Source organism: Camelus dromedarius, chromosome 26, assembly GCF_036321535.1.
Source record: "Camelus dromedarius isolate mCamDro1 chromosome 26, mCamDro1.pat, whole genome shotgun sequence".
NCBI classification, from domain to species: domain Eukaryota; kingdom Metazoa; phylum Chordata; class Mammalia; order Artiodactyla; family Camelidae; genus Camelus; species Camelus dromedarius.
Window position 1 is genome coordinate 13,478,909 of NC_087461.1, and position 14,489 is coordinate 13,493,397.

Below are 14,489 nucleotides of genomic sequence, written 5' to 3' on the forward strand. Positions count from 1 at the left end.
CCCGGCGCAGAGCGCCTACCCCTCAACTCCCGTTCCCGGGGCCCCGCCAGCCCCGGGTCGCGTCCCAGCGCAGCCCCGCGCGCCCCGCAAGCCGCTCGCGCCCATTCATTCAGCCGCGCCGCTGTCATTGGCGCCGTGACCTCTGTGCCCGGCCGCGGCGCGCGCTTCCCGGCCTCACCTGCGCGCGGGTGACATCGGCGGCGGCGGCGGCGGCGGCGGCGGCGCGCGGCCCGGACGGTCCCGCGCGGCCGGGGCACCCGGGCCCCAGGCTCCGCGCCTCCGGCCTCCAGGAGCAGCCGTGCCGCCACCGCCACCAGCGAGAGGCCATGGTCCGAGTCTGAAAGTCGCGGCAGAGCGGCAGCTCCGCCTCTGGCCCGGCGTCCCCTCCTCCCGGGACCCGGAGCAGGAAGTTCGGCCCCGGAAGGGCTTCGGCCCCGTCGCCCCCCCCCTCCTCGCTGCTGCCCGGGCGTCCTCTGCGCGGACTCTCGGCTGCCGCTGGCCCGGGACTGACCGCGGAGCCGCCGAGGGCTGCGCTGCGGCGGGCGGCTGGACCCCTCGCCCCACCACGGGCCGCCGGCCGGGGAGAAGCCAGCGTGACCTTCCTGATGGGGAGCGGCCTCTCCCGACCCCGCCCTGCCCGAGCCTCCAACAGTCAGGGCGAAAATGCACCCTTGGCCGACCGCCTGCCGCCAGAAGTGCCACACAGGGCGCCCAGCGAGCCGTCACGAACTTTCCTTCTGCGAATCTAGGGAGAAACGGGACGCAAAGAATCGGGTTCCTGTTTTGCTGTCTAATCGGAAGGCTCCGGCTTCCCCAGCTGCTTCTCTTGGGTGTCACTTGCCACGACTTCGTCGTCTGCTCCTTATGGCCACCTGGCCTTGAAAGAAGTGCCTGCCTTTTACTTCTTTCCAGCAACAAGTCAAACCCCGAGCAGGGCTGTTGAGAAGCAGCTAGATTAGCCGACTCCCTGCTCTGAAAAGCTGATGGGTGTGTCATGGCCCACTTTGGCAGTCTGGCTCACGTGTGGATTTGTGAGTCCCGCTTAGTGGATGTACTGAGCTGTATGAAGTTGTTTGATTTTGGTAATGTTACCTTTCACATGTCCAAGCACAGAAAAACCAAAAACTGCGGAAATGGAAGTTTGGAGCAAAGAAAGCTTAATTAATTGGGCAGAGCAAGGAGAATGAGTGGCTCATGCCCCTGAAACTCCCAAACTCCCCCAAGGGTTTCTAATGATCCTTTTTAAAGGCCAGCTGAATGAGGGGCAGCCCAGTGTATGTGATCAGGTGCACATAATTCTCTGGTTGGTTGACGGTGCTCAACCCTTAGGCGTCAGAAGGTCTGGCTCATGATCAAGTAGTTAATTTCTGCCATTTGGTGATAGTTTTAGCATCTGAAAAACTCGGAAAATATGCCTGAAGTACTATTACCTGGGTCCTTCAGAGATGAGCTACAGCAGAGGATATGGGGAAGGGGTCTGTCCCTGGAAGGCCTCAGGGGTGCCTGCCTAATTATAGTTGAACCTACTTGTAACTGGCCCAGGGGTTACTGGAGAATGTCTGGAATAATACCCGATATGTGTTAGAAAGACCTTTGCTTAATTCTACAGCCAGATCTACTCTTATGGTACCGAAAGAGTGTATTTATAACAGAAGTCATGATACAATTAATAAATGCGCACACACAAAACCAATCAAAGAAAGTGTAAGCATTAGGGATATCCTCAAAAAGTTCACTTACAAGAAAATAGACCAGCAAACAGGCAACTGAAGTTCTATGACACTTTTTCTTTTCTTCAGACCCATGTGTTTTTTTATTAAAGAGTGCATGTACCCATACAGCTGAGCACATTATATTTAACATTTTGTGGGTTTTTTTTCACTGAATGAAAGCCTATAATAAACTATTAAACTAAGTCAATTTTATTGAGTCCCCCCCCCCCCCCAATATTGAAGAATATTATGTAAAAGATGTGTCAGGTACTTAACGGACAAAAGTTGTTAATGTGCACCTGTGGCTTATCTTGATCTAGATTTACATGTTAAGAAATATCCGACAGGTGGAGTTTGCCAAAATAGAGATTTAACACGTGTACTTGCAACAATCCTGTGACTTACACGTTACCCTCTGCCCTAATTACAGGTGGGGAATAAGTGTCTTGCCCAAGCTCACGTTGTTGGCAGATAGAGCGTTACACAATTTTGTTAGGCTGTTTTCATCTAGAAATTGTTTACCCAGATTGAAACAAAATAACCCGTCTCTTAAAAGATGTAATATGGCAAGGCTAAGTAGGGAAAGCAGGTGCAATTCATGAAGGATTCCAACATTAAGTAGTAGTAATCATATTATTGAACAGCTTTAGAGTCTTCTTTTTTCGCTAAAATTAAACATTTTCCCCTGCTATTTCATTCTTTATAATGTGACACTTTTGATGATTGCATAGTATTTCTTTGAAAGGATATGTAATGTTTACTGGGTCACAGGGAACTGATACTTTACATTATCTGTCATGTCTTGGCAGATCTTTAAAATTTAGCTGAAATGGAATTTGAATATTCTCTCCATTCAAGTAACTCAGAAAAATGCTGTTGAGAATCACAAAATGGTGATTTCTAGAGTCCTCTTGGAATTTGTCTTATGCCAGCGGGGATAAACATCCTTCCTCTCTACCCAGTTGATAATTATTTTGGAAAAGGCTCATCTCAAATAAAATCAAACAGATCCAGCTTTCTGGGATGTAGGTTAAGCACACCTTCAGGCCTCAATTCTTGTCCATTAAGTTAGGAATATGTTTGAATTGATGGTTTTGGAGTCTGGGAGGTCCATAACAACCACATCCCTCACTTTCCCTTCGTGAGTCCCCTGGGTCTTACTCTCTGAGCCCTCTTGATCCACAGTGGTGGGTTCCAATGCTTCAGAAAACTTTAGTGCACCTTACCAGTATATTTTGGTTTTAAAATCTGAGTTTGCTTTTTTGTTTGCTTTAAATGTCAGTTTAGAGCTTACTTTTACCCAAATATTACAACATAAGATTAATCATTTTTTAAGTAGAAAATAACACATTAGCTATTATTTAGTTTCTACCCACTTTAAGAAGATTTTGAGGCCTTTTACGTTTAAAAAGAGAATAAAACACTTTCATCCCAGATTGACCATTCCCCAGATGCCTTCTCAGGAGCCAGGGGGATCAACATACAGCCTCTATCTGATTCTCTCAAAACTATGGAAACTTGGCTAGGCATACTTTTGATCAAGCAGTGAGTCTCAAATTGAATTCACTCTACCTGTTTTTTCCTTTTCTTTCTTTCGATTTTTGTGAAAGTCGTGGAGGTCACTGAGGTGGTGATGGAAAGTATGTCAAAGATCAACAAGACTTTAGAAGGCCTAGGATTTTTAAAAGGTCAAGTATGTTATAAAATAGAATTGATATTGCATTAGATTTACAGACTGATAGTTCTAAAAATACCATCTTCAGGAAAAAACATTTAAATTTTTATTAATTTGACACTTTGGAACGTAACATAAAACTTCTTTAGTTAACTTGAAATGGAAGGGAAAATCCATCGAAGTGGAAATACATAGGAAAGGTAGGTCCATTTAGGTAGATATTCTAAATTCCATGTTAGATTAAGGATTACAGGTGTACTTGAGCAACAGGGAGATTTTTGCAGTACTTCTAGTCAGAATACTTCAATATTGTATCTAAGAATGGACAAAATGTCATGAAAACAAAGTAACAAACATGCAGTTGAGGTTAGCAATGATTATATCCATCATCCAAAAATATTTATAAGTTCTCCTTACGACATGTTGCCTCTCTTTTTCTGCAAAGCTTTCATGAGATCCGACATGAAATCTTGCTCCCCGCCTCCCCCGCTGGGTGGTCCTGGGTTCTCCTGCCTCTTTGGGGGAACTGGAGGCCTTTTGACGACCATCGGGGGCTTCTCGGCAGACTCCGGGGTGAAGGCGGGTGGGGGAGGCGGCGGCGGCGGTAACGGGTACCCCGCATCGCCCACAAAAGAGGGCGGTGGGGGAGGCACGAAGTCCGGGGGCGCGTCAAAATCGGGGGGCGGTGGAGGGAGCTCGTCGTCCTCCAAGGGTGGCGGTGGCGGCGGCGGCGGTGGCAGGAGGTCGTTGGGCAGGGCGGAGAAGCCGGCGGCCGTGCCCTTGGCCTTGGGGGGCATCCCCGGGCTGCCGCTGACATCTGAAGACCCTCGCACAGGAGCGGGTGGAGGCAGGCTGGACTTCGGGAGGGGCTGGGCCCTGGGCGCTCCCAGGGCTGGCTTCTGGTCCTTCAACAAAGAGAACAGCATTATTCTTGACCACACGGCCACGTGGAGGTGACATTTCCTTGGACAGGGGAGCTCTCGGGATTTAAGAAGCATCTGCCCCCAGGGGGAGTCTCAATCCCTCAGTCCTGGAGATGCCAGGTTGTTCTTAAGATAGCTCATCTTTGCTTTGGGATAGAAGGACTCCAAATGGCCTTTAACATTATTATTTAATATTACTACCTGCTGCTAATCTACCCTGTCTTATTCTGTCAATGGAAGCCCTTGCCCTATTCAGCAAGGTGTTTATTTAGATTATACAGGTGTCTCCTCAGAGCTGCCTTCTACAGGAGTTACCAGTGTCTTTAAAAGGGCTCTTGTGGTGCAGGGTTTATCTGGTTGTGGGTTACCTCAGTCTTTACCCTACAGTCAGCCTAGAGCAACTCCAAACGGAAGCATATTGGCTCTTTTGGAACACCCACTCAAGCCTTGGTTCCCGAGACAAGCCACCAGGGTCCTAGGCAAACACAGATGTCACATTTTTCTTGGTCTGAGTTGAGCTGGTTGTGAAGGGCAGTTGTCAGGACCAGGTGTCTGAAATTATTTTGCTCCTGTACCATCTCCTCAGGGGCAGACAGATGGTTAAGGAGCTTCCCCAAATCTCTCACAAATCTCCTGGCTTAATCGTCCTACTTTGATCAGCACAAAGATGGAAGGGAAAAAGAAAACAGAAAGCGTTCTCTCTGGACTACAGGTCATCTTCGTGCAAACCTGAGCACAGAGGCTCTCTCTCCTGGTGGGGATGGTTCTGGCTCTTGCATCACTGCTTCTGTACTTGCACGCTGACAACCCTTCCCCAGGGCTGTGGGCAAGGAAGGAGCCAGTTCTATGTTTCACTCCTTCAGAAGTAACAGCTTCCAGGGAGGAGGTGGGTAGACCAGGAATCTGCACACTTGATCCATAGTCTTAGATTTACTTTCTCTTAACTGTGTGAATGTCAGCTGGCTAATCTGGTATAAAATGAGCACCATAATCCCTATTATTATCTGTATCTTAAATGCATAATGTGGTCAGGTGAGATAAATATATGAGTGGGTTCTGAAAACTAAAATTATGTTGCATGTGCTATTGGCAGAGGCTAACAGAGGGCTCAGCCCTTCATCTGCCAACAGTGGAATAGATATTAATAAATTATATTTATATAATGTAACGCACCTGAGAATTTCAGGCAGCCGAATTGAATCCCTGTTTTAGTGATAATTATCATTGTGATTTACATTTTATCAGGCTTTCATTGTATTTCTTTCTTTGCTTAATAACCTCTTACCACTGAAGATTAAATTTAGAAGTTTTTTTCTCCCCTAACAAAGTGCCTTCTGATTGAGTTTATTTTATTTAGTTCAACTGCTTAGCATGATAAGAAATTAACTGGTGATATATTTAAAAAAATTTTTTGATCTGGCCCTTTGGGAATTGGTGTTCACACATAGTTAAGTGATTTCTATTCTGATTTTTTTTTTTTTTTTTTTGCTTTCAGCATTTAAAGATGTTTCTCTTCAGCTGGCATTACAGAAACCATGAAAATAACAATTGCTCAAAGTACACTGTGTGATGAGATTGTCAGACTTGAGGAGCTAACAAGAATATTAGAGAAACACAGCTTTTCATGGTCTACCATGGTTCTCAAAAATTACAAGAAGTTCAATAAAAGCAGGATTTGATTGTTTCCACCACTGGCTGATGAAAGGGGAGAATGAGGTGGAAAACTACTGCAGGGACAGCTAGGATTATGCTGAATTACACATGAGAATCTTCAGTGGAAGCTGTGTAGTCAATTCAGATGTTACCAATGATCACTCTTAGCTATAATTTTTAGATTAAAATGAATCTACATTAATCTCCTCTACTGAAAAAAAGTTATGGAGAATGTTATACCAATTTGGCTATTATTTAAAAATGTTCTCTCTTCTCCATCACTCTGAGGATGTATGTAGAATATTAACAGAAAAATACAAAATGCACATTTTATAGTGGAACCCTGTTAGTACTCTTGTAATCTGGCTTGGGGTCCAGTTAGCATTTAACAAAGGACTTCTGACTAATGAGTTGATCTAATTTATTCAGAAAAAATAAGTAAAAATCCCAAGCACTTAAAATGCAGATGCCAGTTTTGAAGAGTGCTAAAACCACTCGACTAAACAAACAGTCACTTCAGTCAAAATAAGTGTAGCTAAACTAAAAATAGTTATCAATCCTCAGAATTAAAGAAAAAATTCTTACATTTTCCCGAAGCTGTGTAATAATAGTTGGTTTTAATTTTCCATTCTAGCCTATGTAACTTAAAGATTAAAAAAAAATATATACAGAGAGAGAGAGCAAGAGCACAATTATCTAAATGAAATGATGGTGACTTTTGAATTGTTGGGACTGTATTTCCTCTTTTCAAAGGAGCAATCATTAGAACACAGCTCCTGGGCTTACAGAGCACAGTCTGTTAGAAGTGGGTCAGGTACTTCCTGGTCTTACCTTGGGTGGTTCAATGTGTCTCTGTGCTTCTCCGAGAACTGTACTCATAGAATGTGCCGCCTGGGGAATCTGACCATTGGCCTGAGTGGTGCCTGTTTTAATTAAAAGGGAGGAAGTGAGCCAAGAAAAGTGGGCAAGGTGGAAGGTTACATTAGGGGTATGGGATTAACAGATACACACTTCTATACATAAAACAGATAAGCAACAAGGATTTACTGTAGAGCACAGGCAACTATATTCAATATCTTGTAATAACCTAAAATGGAAAATAATCTGAAAACAGTATATAACTGAATTGCTTTCCTGTGCACCTGAAACTAACATAATATTTTAAATCAATTATACTTCAATTAAAAAAAAAAGAATAATGGCAAGTTATTTTCAACATTCTTGAAAGTTAAATTTGAAAATACAAAGCAATTCATGTCTCCAAAGCAAAAGGATTCGTAGGTACACAGGGCTCACCCCAAGTCTGAGGTTCTCTGACAACACTTCATGAGATTCAGCAAAAGTTTCAGGGAAGTGAGTGCTTTATGGCAAGCCACAAAATCTGGATTAACTAGGGTCTTAGAGAATAGTATGTTCTGCTTTTCAGGACTTTTTGGGTAATTGGAGAATAAACCTGGAAAACTTCCTTTTTAGAAGGATTCTCATTGCTGAAGATTTTTCTGAAATGGATGGACCCGGTTGCACACTCTGCTGCACACAGGAACAACTTTGAATGTTACCCTCAACAAAAAGTACTTTGGGCACAAAAACAGGAGGCAGAGGTGACTGAGCAAAAGGTGCAGACCCCTAATATATCCTGGAATTAGATTTTTTTCCCCCCTGAAAGTCCTGATAGGCACTTACTTTCCTGCCTTTTTATTTGCTCTTTTGCACAAAAGTGTGCCTCACCATTTTGAGAGTCAGACAGAAGAAGCTGTATGTTGATCTCCATGGCTCCTGAGAGGGCATCTGGGGGAGGTCAGCCCGCCCTCCACACACCGAGGCCGTTTCTCCCACGACTGAACTGCCTCTCAGCCCCTGACATCAGGTCTCCTCACTGAGTGAATCTGAGGTTACTTTAGCTCTGCTCAGGACCAGCTATCCTGCCAAATATTTATGAAATGACTGTTTACTTGCTTCTTCAAATATTTCCCCAATATCTGGAGAAACCCACGAATCTACAAAATAGTTCAAGGAAGGTTTTAAGGACTTCAGGAGTCTGGGAAGAAGGGAAAGTCTGAGAAGGAATCAGATACTTCCACAAGTCTCAAAAGTCTCTCTGGACAAATTATTAAACACAAAAAGGAAATTGCATAGGAGAGAAAATTGGAAAGCACCTTAACCAAGCAGCTAAGGGGCATGGAGACACCATATGCCTCCAACTGGGATACCCGGGGAAGGACCCAGAAGCCTGGCCCTGCCCCCAGTGCAGTACCTGGGCTGAGTTATGAGTAAATGCCAGACACATCCAAACTGAGGGAAATTCTGTAACATAAATGGTCCTTGTTCCTTAAAAAATTGTTACTGTCTTGATGGACAAAGAAAGGCCAAGGAAATGTTTCAGATAACAGCAGACGAGAGAGACCTGAAGAACCACAGCAGCCATGAGTGCTTCACACGTAAACCGACCCACCGACCTAAAAACTGGACTCTGAGCAATCTTTGTACCAACCCCCTGTCCTGGCTCCCTACCTGTCCTCCGCAGGTACCTATTAGCCTGAATTTCTTTTTTTTTTTTTTAATCATTCCCTTATCTTTTAAAAAAATAATATCATCACATAGGTCTGCAGAACACAATCCTGGATGGCAACTGTGCCAGTAAAGAGCATCACTGTAAAGCATCTTTGAGACAACTGGCAAAACTGGAAGACGTGGACTGTGGTTTACGTAAAAAGTCTACCAACATGAAACTAAATTTTCTGAATTTGAGAACTGTACTGTGGATTGTAAGAGAACAGCTTTATCTTGTTTTAGGAAATACAAAGGGAAGATTTAAGGGGCAAAGTTACATGACGTAGTCAATCTTCTCTCAAGTGGCTCCAAAAAAAAAAAAAATAGTAAATGCTGGAGAGGGTGAGCAGAAAACGGAACCCTCCACTGCTGGTGGGAGTGTAAATGGGTGCTGCCACTATGGAAAACAGTATGGAGACGCCTTAAAAACTAAAAACAGAGTTACCATGTGATCCAGCAATTCTACTCCTGGGCACATATCCAGATAGGACAAAAACTCTAATTCAGAAAGACACCTGCACCCCAGTGTTCACAGCAGCACAATTTACAACAGCCACGACATGGAAGCAACCTAAATGTCCATTGACAGATGACTGGATAAAGAAGATGTGGTATATTTATACAATGGAATACTACTCAGCTATAAAAAAGAATGAAATAACGCCACTAGCTGCAACATGGATGGACCTAGAAACTATCATACTAAGTGAAGTAAGTCAGACAGAGAAAGACAAATATCGTATGACATCACTTATATGTGGAATCTAAAAAAAAAAGATACAAATGAACCTATTTACAAAACAGAAATAGACTCTGAGACATAGAAAGCAAACTTATGGTTACTGAAGGAGAAAGCCGAGGAGGGATAAATTAGGAGTGTGGGATTAACAGACATACACTACTATACATAAAACAGATAAAATGACAAGGTCCTACTGTATAGCACAGGGAACTATATTCAATTCCTTATAACCTATAATGGAAAATAACTTGAAAAAATAACATATAGATATACATATATATATCTGAATCACTTTGCTGTACACCTGAAACTAACACAACATTGTAAACCAACTCTACTTCAATTAAAAAAAAAGAAATAATGTCTATGGACAACACATGGAGAAGGGTGGATGGAGAGAGAAAATGACACAGCAAATGTGACAAACATTCAGCATCGTTGCTCTGGGTCAAGAGTATATGGAAATCCTTTGCATTATGCTAGCAACTTTTCCATAAGTTTGAAATTATTTCAGAACAAAAAGATATTCATGTCCATTTATGCAGTTAAAAAACTGGAACAGGCTGTAACAACTTGCACTGTCAGCTTTTTCACTGTGACACGTGTGCTCCCCAGTCAGCAAGAACCGAGCTGCCCCCCTCGGCACGTCTGCTTGGTGCTGTCAGGACATACACCGCGTGCCACGTAAACACCACATGTCTCTAAGGCTTATCAATGTCTCTCTCGAATTAGCCAAATCTTTGCTCTGGAGGGTGGGAAGTAAGAGTAAGGCTTTAAGATGTTTAAATTCAAGATTTTTCTTAAGACCTTGAGTGAGATTTCAACCCCTTAGATTCCAAAGTGCTCAACCTTCTCATCTCCTTTGGTCTAGTCTCCTTCCTCTCTTCTCTCTTCTTTTACATATTCAAAATCTTTTCTTTATAGATAGTGTATGATCCTGATTTGTATTTTTAGTAATAACCTCGTGACAATAAGAACAGTACTTTCTTGAGTGAGTTGAACTGTGAACCTTAAGGGAGTTATGGGAACCCCCAGGTTTGTAGCCAGTACGTCAGAAGTGTGGGTGGCCTGGGGACCCCTGAAGTGTGGCTGGCCTCGGAAGAAGGGGCGGCCTTACTGGGACTGTGCCCTTAGCCTTGGGGTCTGAGCTGACACCGGTGGTCAGCATCAGAGATGTACTGCAGGACTCCAGCTGAGGCAAGAACAGGGGACCAGAGCACACAGGGGAGAATTCACCCTTGTTAGGAAGTAACATGATGGACACAGGCTAGGACAGATGCCGATGCACGTAAGCCATGGCGTTTGATGGTGGGCAGTTGATGGTTCCACTTGCTCTGCTGAGAGTAAAGGGGCTGGATGTTGGAAATCTGAGGGGAGTGAAGAAAGTCTGAAACTGTTAGAGAAAATAGGACATTACATTGACTGGGACAAGTTTTCGCAACATGACTGACACGTGGGACTGGAAAATTCTTTGCTGTTCGGGGCTGTCCTGTGCATTGTAGGAGAGGCAGCGTCCCTGGGCTCTGCAGGTTAGATGATGAAGCGCCACCCTAAGCATGAAACCAACAATGTTTTCAGACACTGCCAATCCCCCCGGGGCTCCAAGGCTCCCTTGGTTGGTCCAGAGAAACACAAGAAGATCCAAAGGCAGTGTTAAGGGCCCAGGTGGGGTTGATGACCACAGGTTGTGATCGAATCAATACATCTGTTACATGTAGAGCCTCTAGGAGGAAAGGATGTCCCCCGTCTCACTCCTCGTCCCCTCGCCACCAATTAACCTGGTTCACGGTGGGCGGAGCCACTGTGGGCTGAGGGCCGGGCCCAGCCATTCTGTTCACTTCCTGCCTTCCTTCTCCCCTCCCCCTTCTCTTGCTCCCTTCTTATCTTCTTTTTCTTTAAGTCCCTGGTGTTACAGTTGCCTCTGTCTGGGACTGGTGCTAAGACTCTGATGGAGGGGAGAAAGATGCCCATTTCAGGCTCTGAGCTTAAACCACATGCCCTTGCTTGCTCTACCAGGGAGCCTTGAATTGGGAGTTACAAACACGGCCCAGCTGATCAAACGTATACAGGCTCAGTGGGGGCCCTATCATAATAGCATCTCACAGCAGCCCTAAGCCCCCGGGGACCCTGACATGCACACATACCTGGTGGAGCTAAGGCCCTGGCGAGATGTGTGCTCTGCTTCCACTCCGAGTGGGTGGGCTGTGATTCAGTTCTGACACCTCCTGGAGCTGGCATCACACGCCACAGGTTTAAGGCATAACCTTCACAAGGCTGCCTGCGCTCCAATGCCAGCCACCTGCCACTTCTGACCAGCCCTCTATAAACTGACAGGTTCCCACGGCCCCCTTAGGCTCAGTAATTCACCAGAATGACTCACAGAACTCAAGAAAGTCCTATCCTTAATGATCAGTTTTATTATAAAGGATTCACACGAGGCAAGGTCTGGGAGGGTCCTGGACATGGCGCCTCCATGCCTTTTCCCTGTGGCGTCCGGGCATGTCACCCACCTGCTACGCTGACTTGTTTACAACCAGGAAGCTCCCCAAGCCTTAGTGTTTAGAGTTTTTATTGGGGTTTCATTAAGAGGCACAATTGATTAAATCACCGACCATCAATCATTCCAGTTCTTTCAACGATTATTTATCATAAAGACAATGTGTTTGAATTACAGCTCAGCCACTGAGAAGACAGTAGGTACTAGCTCCTCCCAGCTTCAGTTTTCTCAGCTGTGGAGTGGGGATAATAATTTATACTCTGCAGGATCACTGTAAGGACCAGAACTAATATACACACAAAGCAGTGCAGAGTACCCACTCCATTCTCAGTGTCTTGTCCTCCCTCTGAAAAATACAAACAAGTAGCTGCTATGTTACCACTAAGATGTGCTGCCCAGAGTTGGGTACAAGGCTCTAGCCATGACATCACTGAGGCAAAACGCCAAGGAATGATGCCACCCTTGGTGTGGCCAGTCTGCTGGGCACTCACGAAGCCTGGGACAAACAGCGCTTTTATGCTCTGATGAGACAGTTCCCTACATGCTCACCCTAAACTGGCCATCACCATCTTGTCCACAAGCATATCATGCAGAAAGGGCCCAAGCTCTGCTACAAGTCACTTATAAAGAAATAGATTCAGGTGTGTGCTGTGGGGGAGTGGAGGGATCTCAACCTTGACCATCAGGAGGGTAAGGTATTCTGTACAGCATTCACAAAAGTTCTGTTTTTACCGAATATGTTAGATAAATTTGAACATGAGCTCTGAGCTTTGAACAGGTGTCAGGATTCCTCCCTACCACCTCCCCCACCCCGGGCAGTACCTGTAGAAGGCGGGGCTGGCGGGGCTTGCGGGGCTGCGTTGGCAGTGCCCAGGTTTGTCCACCGACTGGCGAGCCCCGCCCTTGCCATGGCGCGCTGGTAGTTATCATACAGCGTCTTTCCATACTGGAGGAGAACACAGAAGAAGCAACAGAGTGAGGCCTTTAACCCAAATTCTGCATTCAACTGCCATCCACAAATTGAGAGGGGAAAGGACTTCACAACCACTCTTTTTACTCCTTTCCTGAGATTTTTTTTTACGGAAACATATTTTAATTTTAAAAAGTCCACAAGTCACGTTTCCTTATGTTAAATGCTTTCCCAGATGAGCAGAGTTAGCTAATACTCTCAGCCACCCGTTAAAGGAGTGCTGTAGCCATGCCATTTGATGACACGTCTTTATGTAATTCTATCACAGGCTACATCTTGTGTTTCTTAATTACACACTATGCTTGCAAAGCTCTCCATAAATAAGTATCTGAGATCTCTCCTGGGAAAATAAATCCCTAATTCTCAGGTCACTGGAGCGGTTCCATGTGTCTACCACTCTCATCTACTTAAAAAAACCAGTGGGCAAATAAATGAGGTCATATCCTGTGCACTGACCCGTCGATAGTATTGACTCAGTAAGACTGGGGCAGGTGTTTCCCAGGAGCACAAAGACCGAAACCCAGGTTAGGAAGCTGGTTAGCAAATTCGAGATGGGGTGAGCCCCACACTCTCTCACCTTGGCGATCCGTATCCCCGTGACCCACTGACTCAGTGTTCTCGCATCATCACAGCACAGATACTTGATATACTGGGACTCCTTCTGAATCTGGGGATGCTAGAAAAAAGCCATTTCGAAGACCGTTTAGGAACTTTTCCCTCATTCGCACCTTTCAACACTTAAAAAACTCTTAGTGTATGAAATTTCCTGAGACGGTGGCCAAAATTACAGGTAGCAATTTTAGGATTAGGAAGAGGGGTACTTTTTCATATGGGCTAAATTTGGAAAGAATTTAAAGAAATCTGTGACATGATTTATCATAAGCACTTTTAGTCATATTATCAATAATCATTTTCAAATCTGAAAATATTTACATATATATGTATGCATATGTGTAACAGAATCACTTGGCTGTACACCTGAAACTAACATTGTAAGTCAACTACACTTCAATAAAAGATAAGATTTAAAAAATAAAATAAAACAAAACTCTTCAAATATAAATCCAATTGATGGCAAGTAAATCGACAAGGTGGAAAATTAAAGACCAATTATGGACAAGATACAACACTTACTATTATGAAAGATCAGGTTATATTCTCAGTACCCTTTCAGTATAAAATAGGAATACTGTTGGAAATATATTTAAATAATGAAACGTTTAATAAAAATGTTTATTCTTACCATTTTTCCTAATTAAAAAAACCCATTTTCATCCCTGCTTCTTGAACGTTTGAGAGCTGTCACATCTAACATGTCTCTAGCCCCAGAAGAAATCCAAATCGTTTCTCCATTGATCAGATAAGGAAACTTACCTGATGTAATTCTCATGTCAAGGAATGAATGCTTTTGTGATTCCCAGTCAGTCCTAGGGTTATTTCTGCTACCAGGGACTGTCACTTCCTACCCGATTTTTGGCCTCCAGATGGATGGCCCAGAGGAGGGTTATTTTGTGTCTAATCTTATGTGGCAGTGAGCTGGGGTGCTGCCCAGGGGGGTCACCCAGGCCTTGCAGGAGCTCCAGCCAAAGACAACAGTGATGGGCAGAAACGAGGGGGAAAGAAAGACATGGGTTGGTCCCCAGTCATGCAGAACACCCTGCCCTCCTTCTGAGTCCTCCTTGCCCTGTCAGTTCTGTTTTATGTCTCTGTCTCTGACAGATTCTTCTCTCCACGAAGGCAGGAACCATGTCTGTTCACTGCCGAAGA

General features: G+C 44.5%; 2 protein-coding genes across 2 annotated transcripts in view; both read right to left on the reverse strand.

Annotated features, from left to right (window-relative positions):
* PDSS1 (decaprenyl diphosphate synthase subunit 1) overlaps positions 1 to 343 on the reverse strand; it is a 37,363-nt gene extending 37,020 nt beyond the window's left edge. The window contains exon 1 of the mRNA XM_031444642.2: positions 179 to 343. Within this exon, the coding sequence (XP_031300502.2) occupies positions 179 to 328 (150 nt within the window). The 5' untranslated portion in view covers positions 329 to 343. The remainder of the gene's footprint in view (positions 1 to 178) is intronic.
* Positions 344 to 3,470: 3,127 nt separating this feature from the next.
* The window catches only part of APBB1IP (amyloid beta precursor protein binding family B member 1 interacting protein), a 93,843-nt gene continuing 82,824 nt past the window's right edge, over positions 3,471 to 14,489 (reverse strand). The window contains exons 12-15 of the mRNA XM_031444639.2: positions 13,300 to 13,398; positions 12,575 to 12,698; positions 6,795 to 6,886; positions 3,471 to 4,292 (exon numbers count right to left, since the gene is read on the reverse strand). Coding sequence (XP_031300499.2) covers positions 3,801 to 4,292; positions 6,795 to 6,886; positions 12,575 to 12,698; positions 13,300 to 13,398 — 807 coding nt within the window. The 3' untranslated portion in view covers positions 3,471 to 3,800. The remainder of the gene's footprint in view (positions 4,293 to 6,794; positions 6,887 to 12,574; positions 12,699 to 13,299; positions 13,399 to 14,489) is intronic.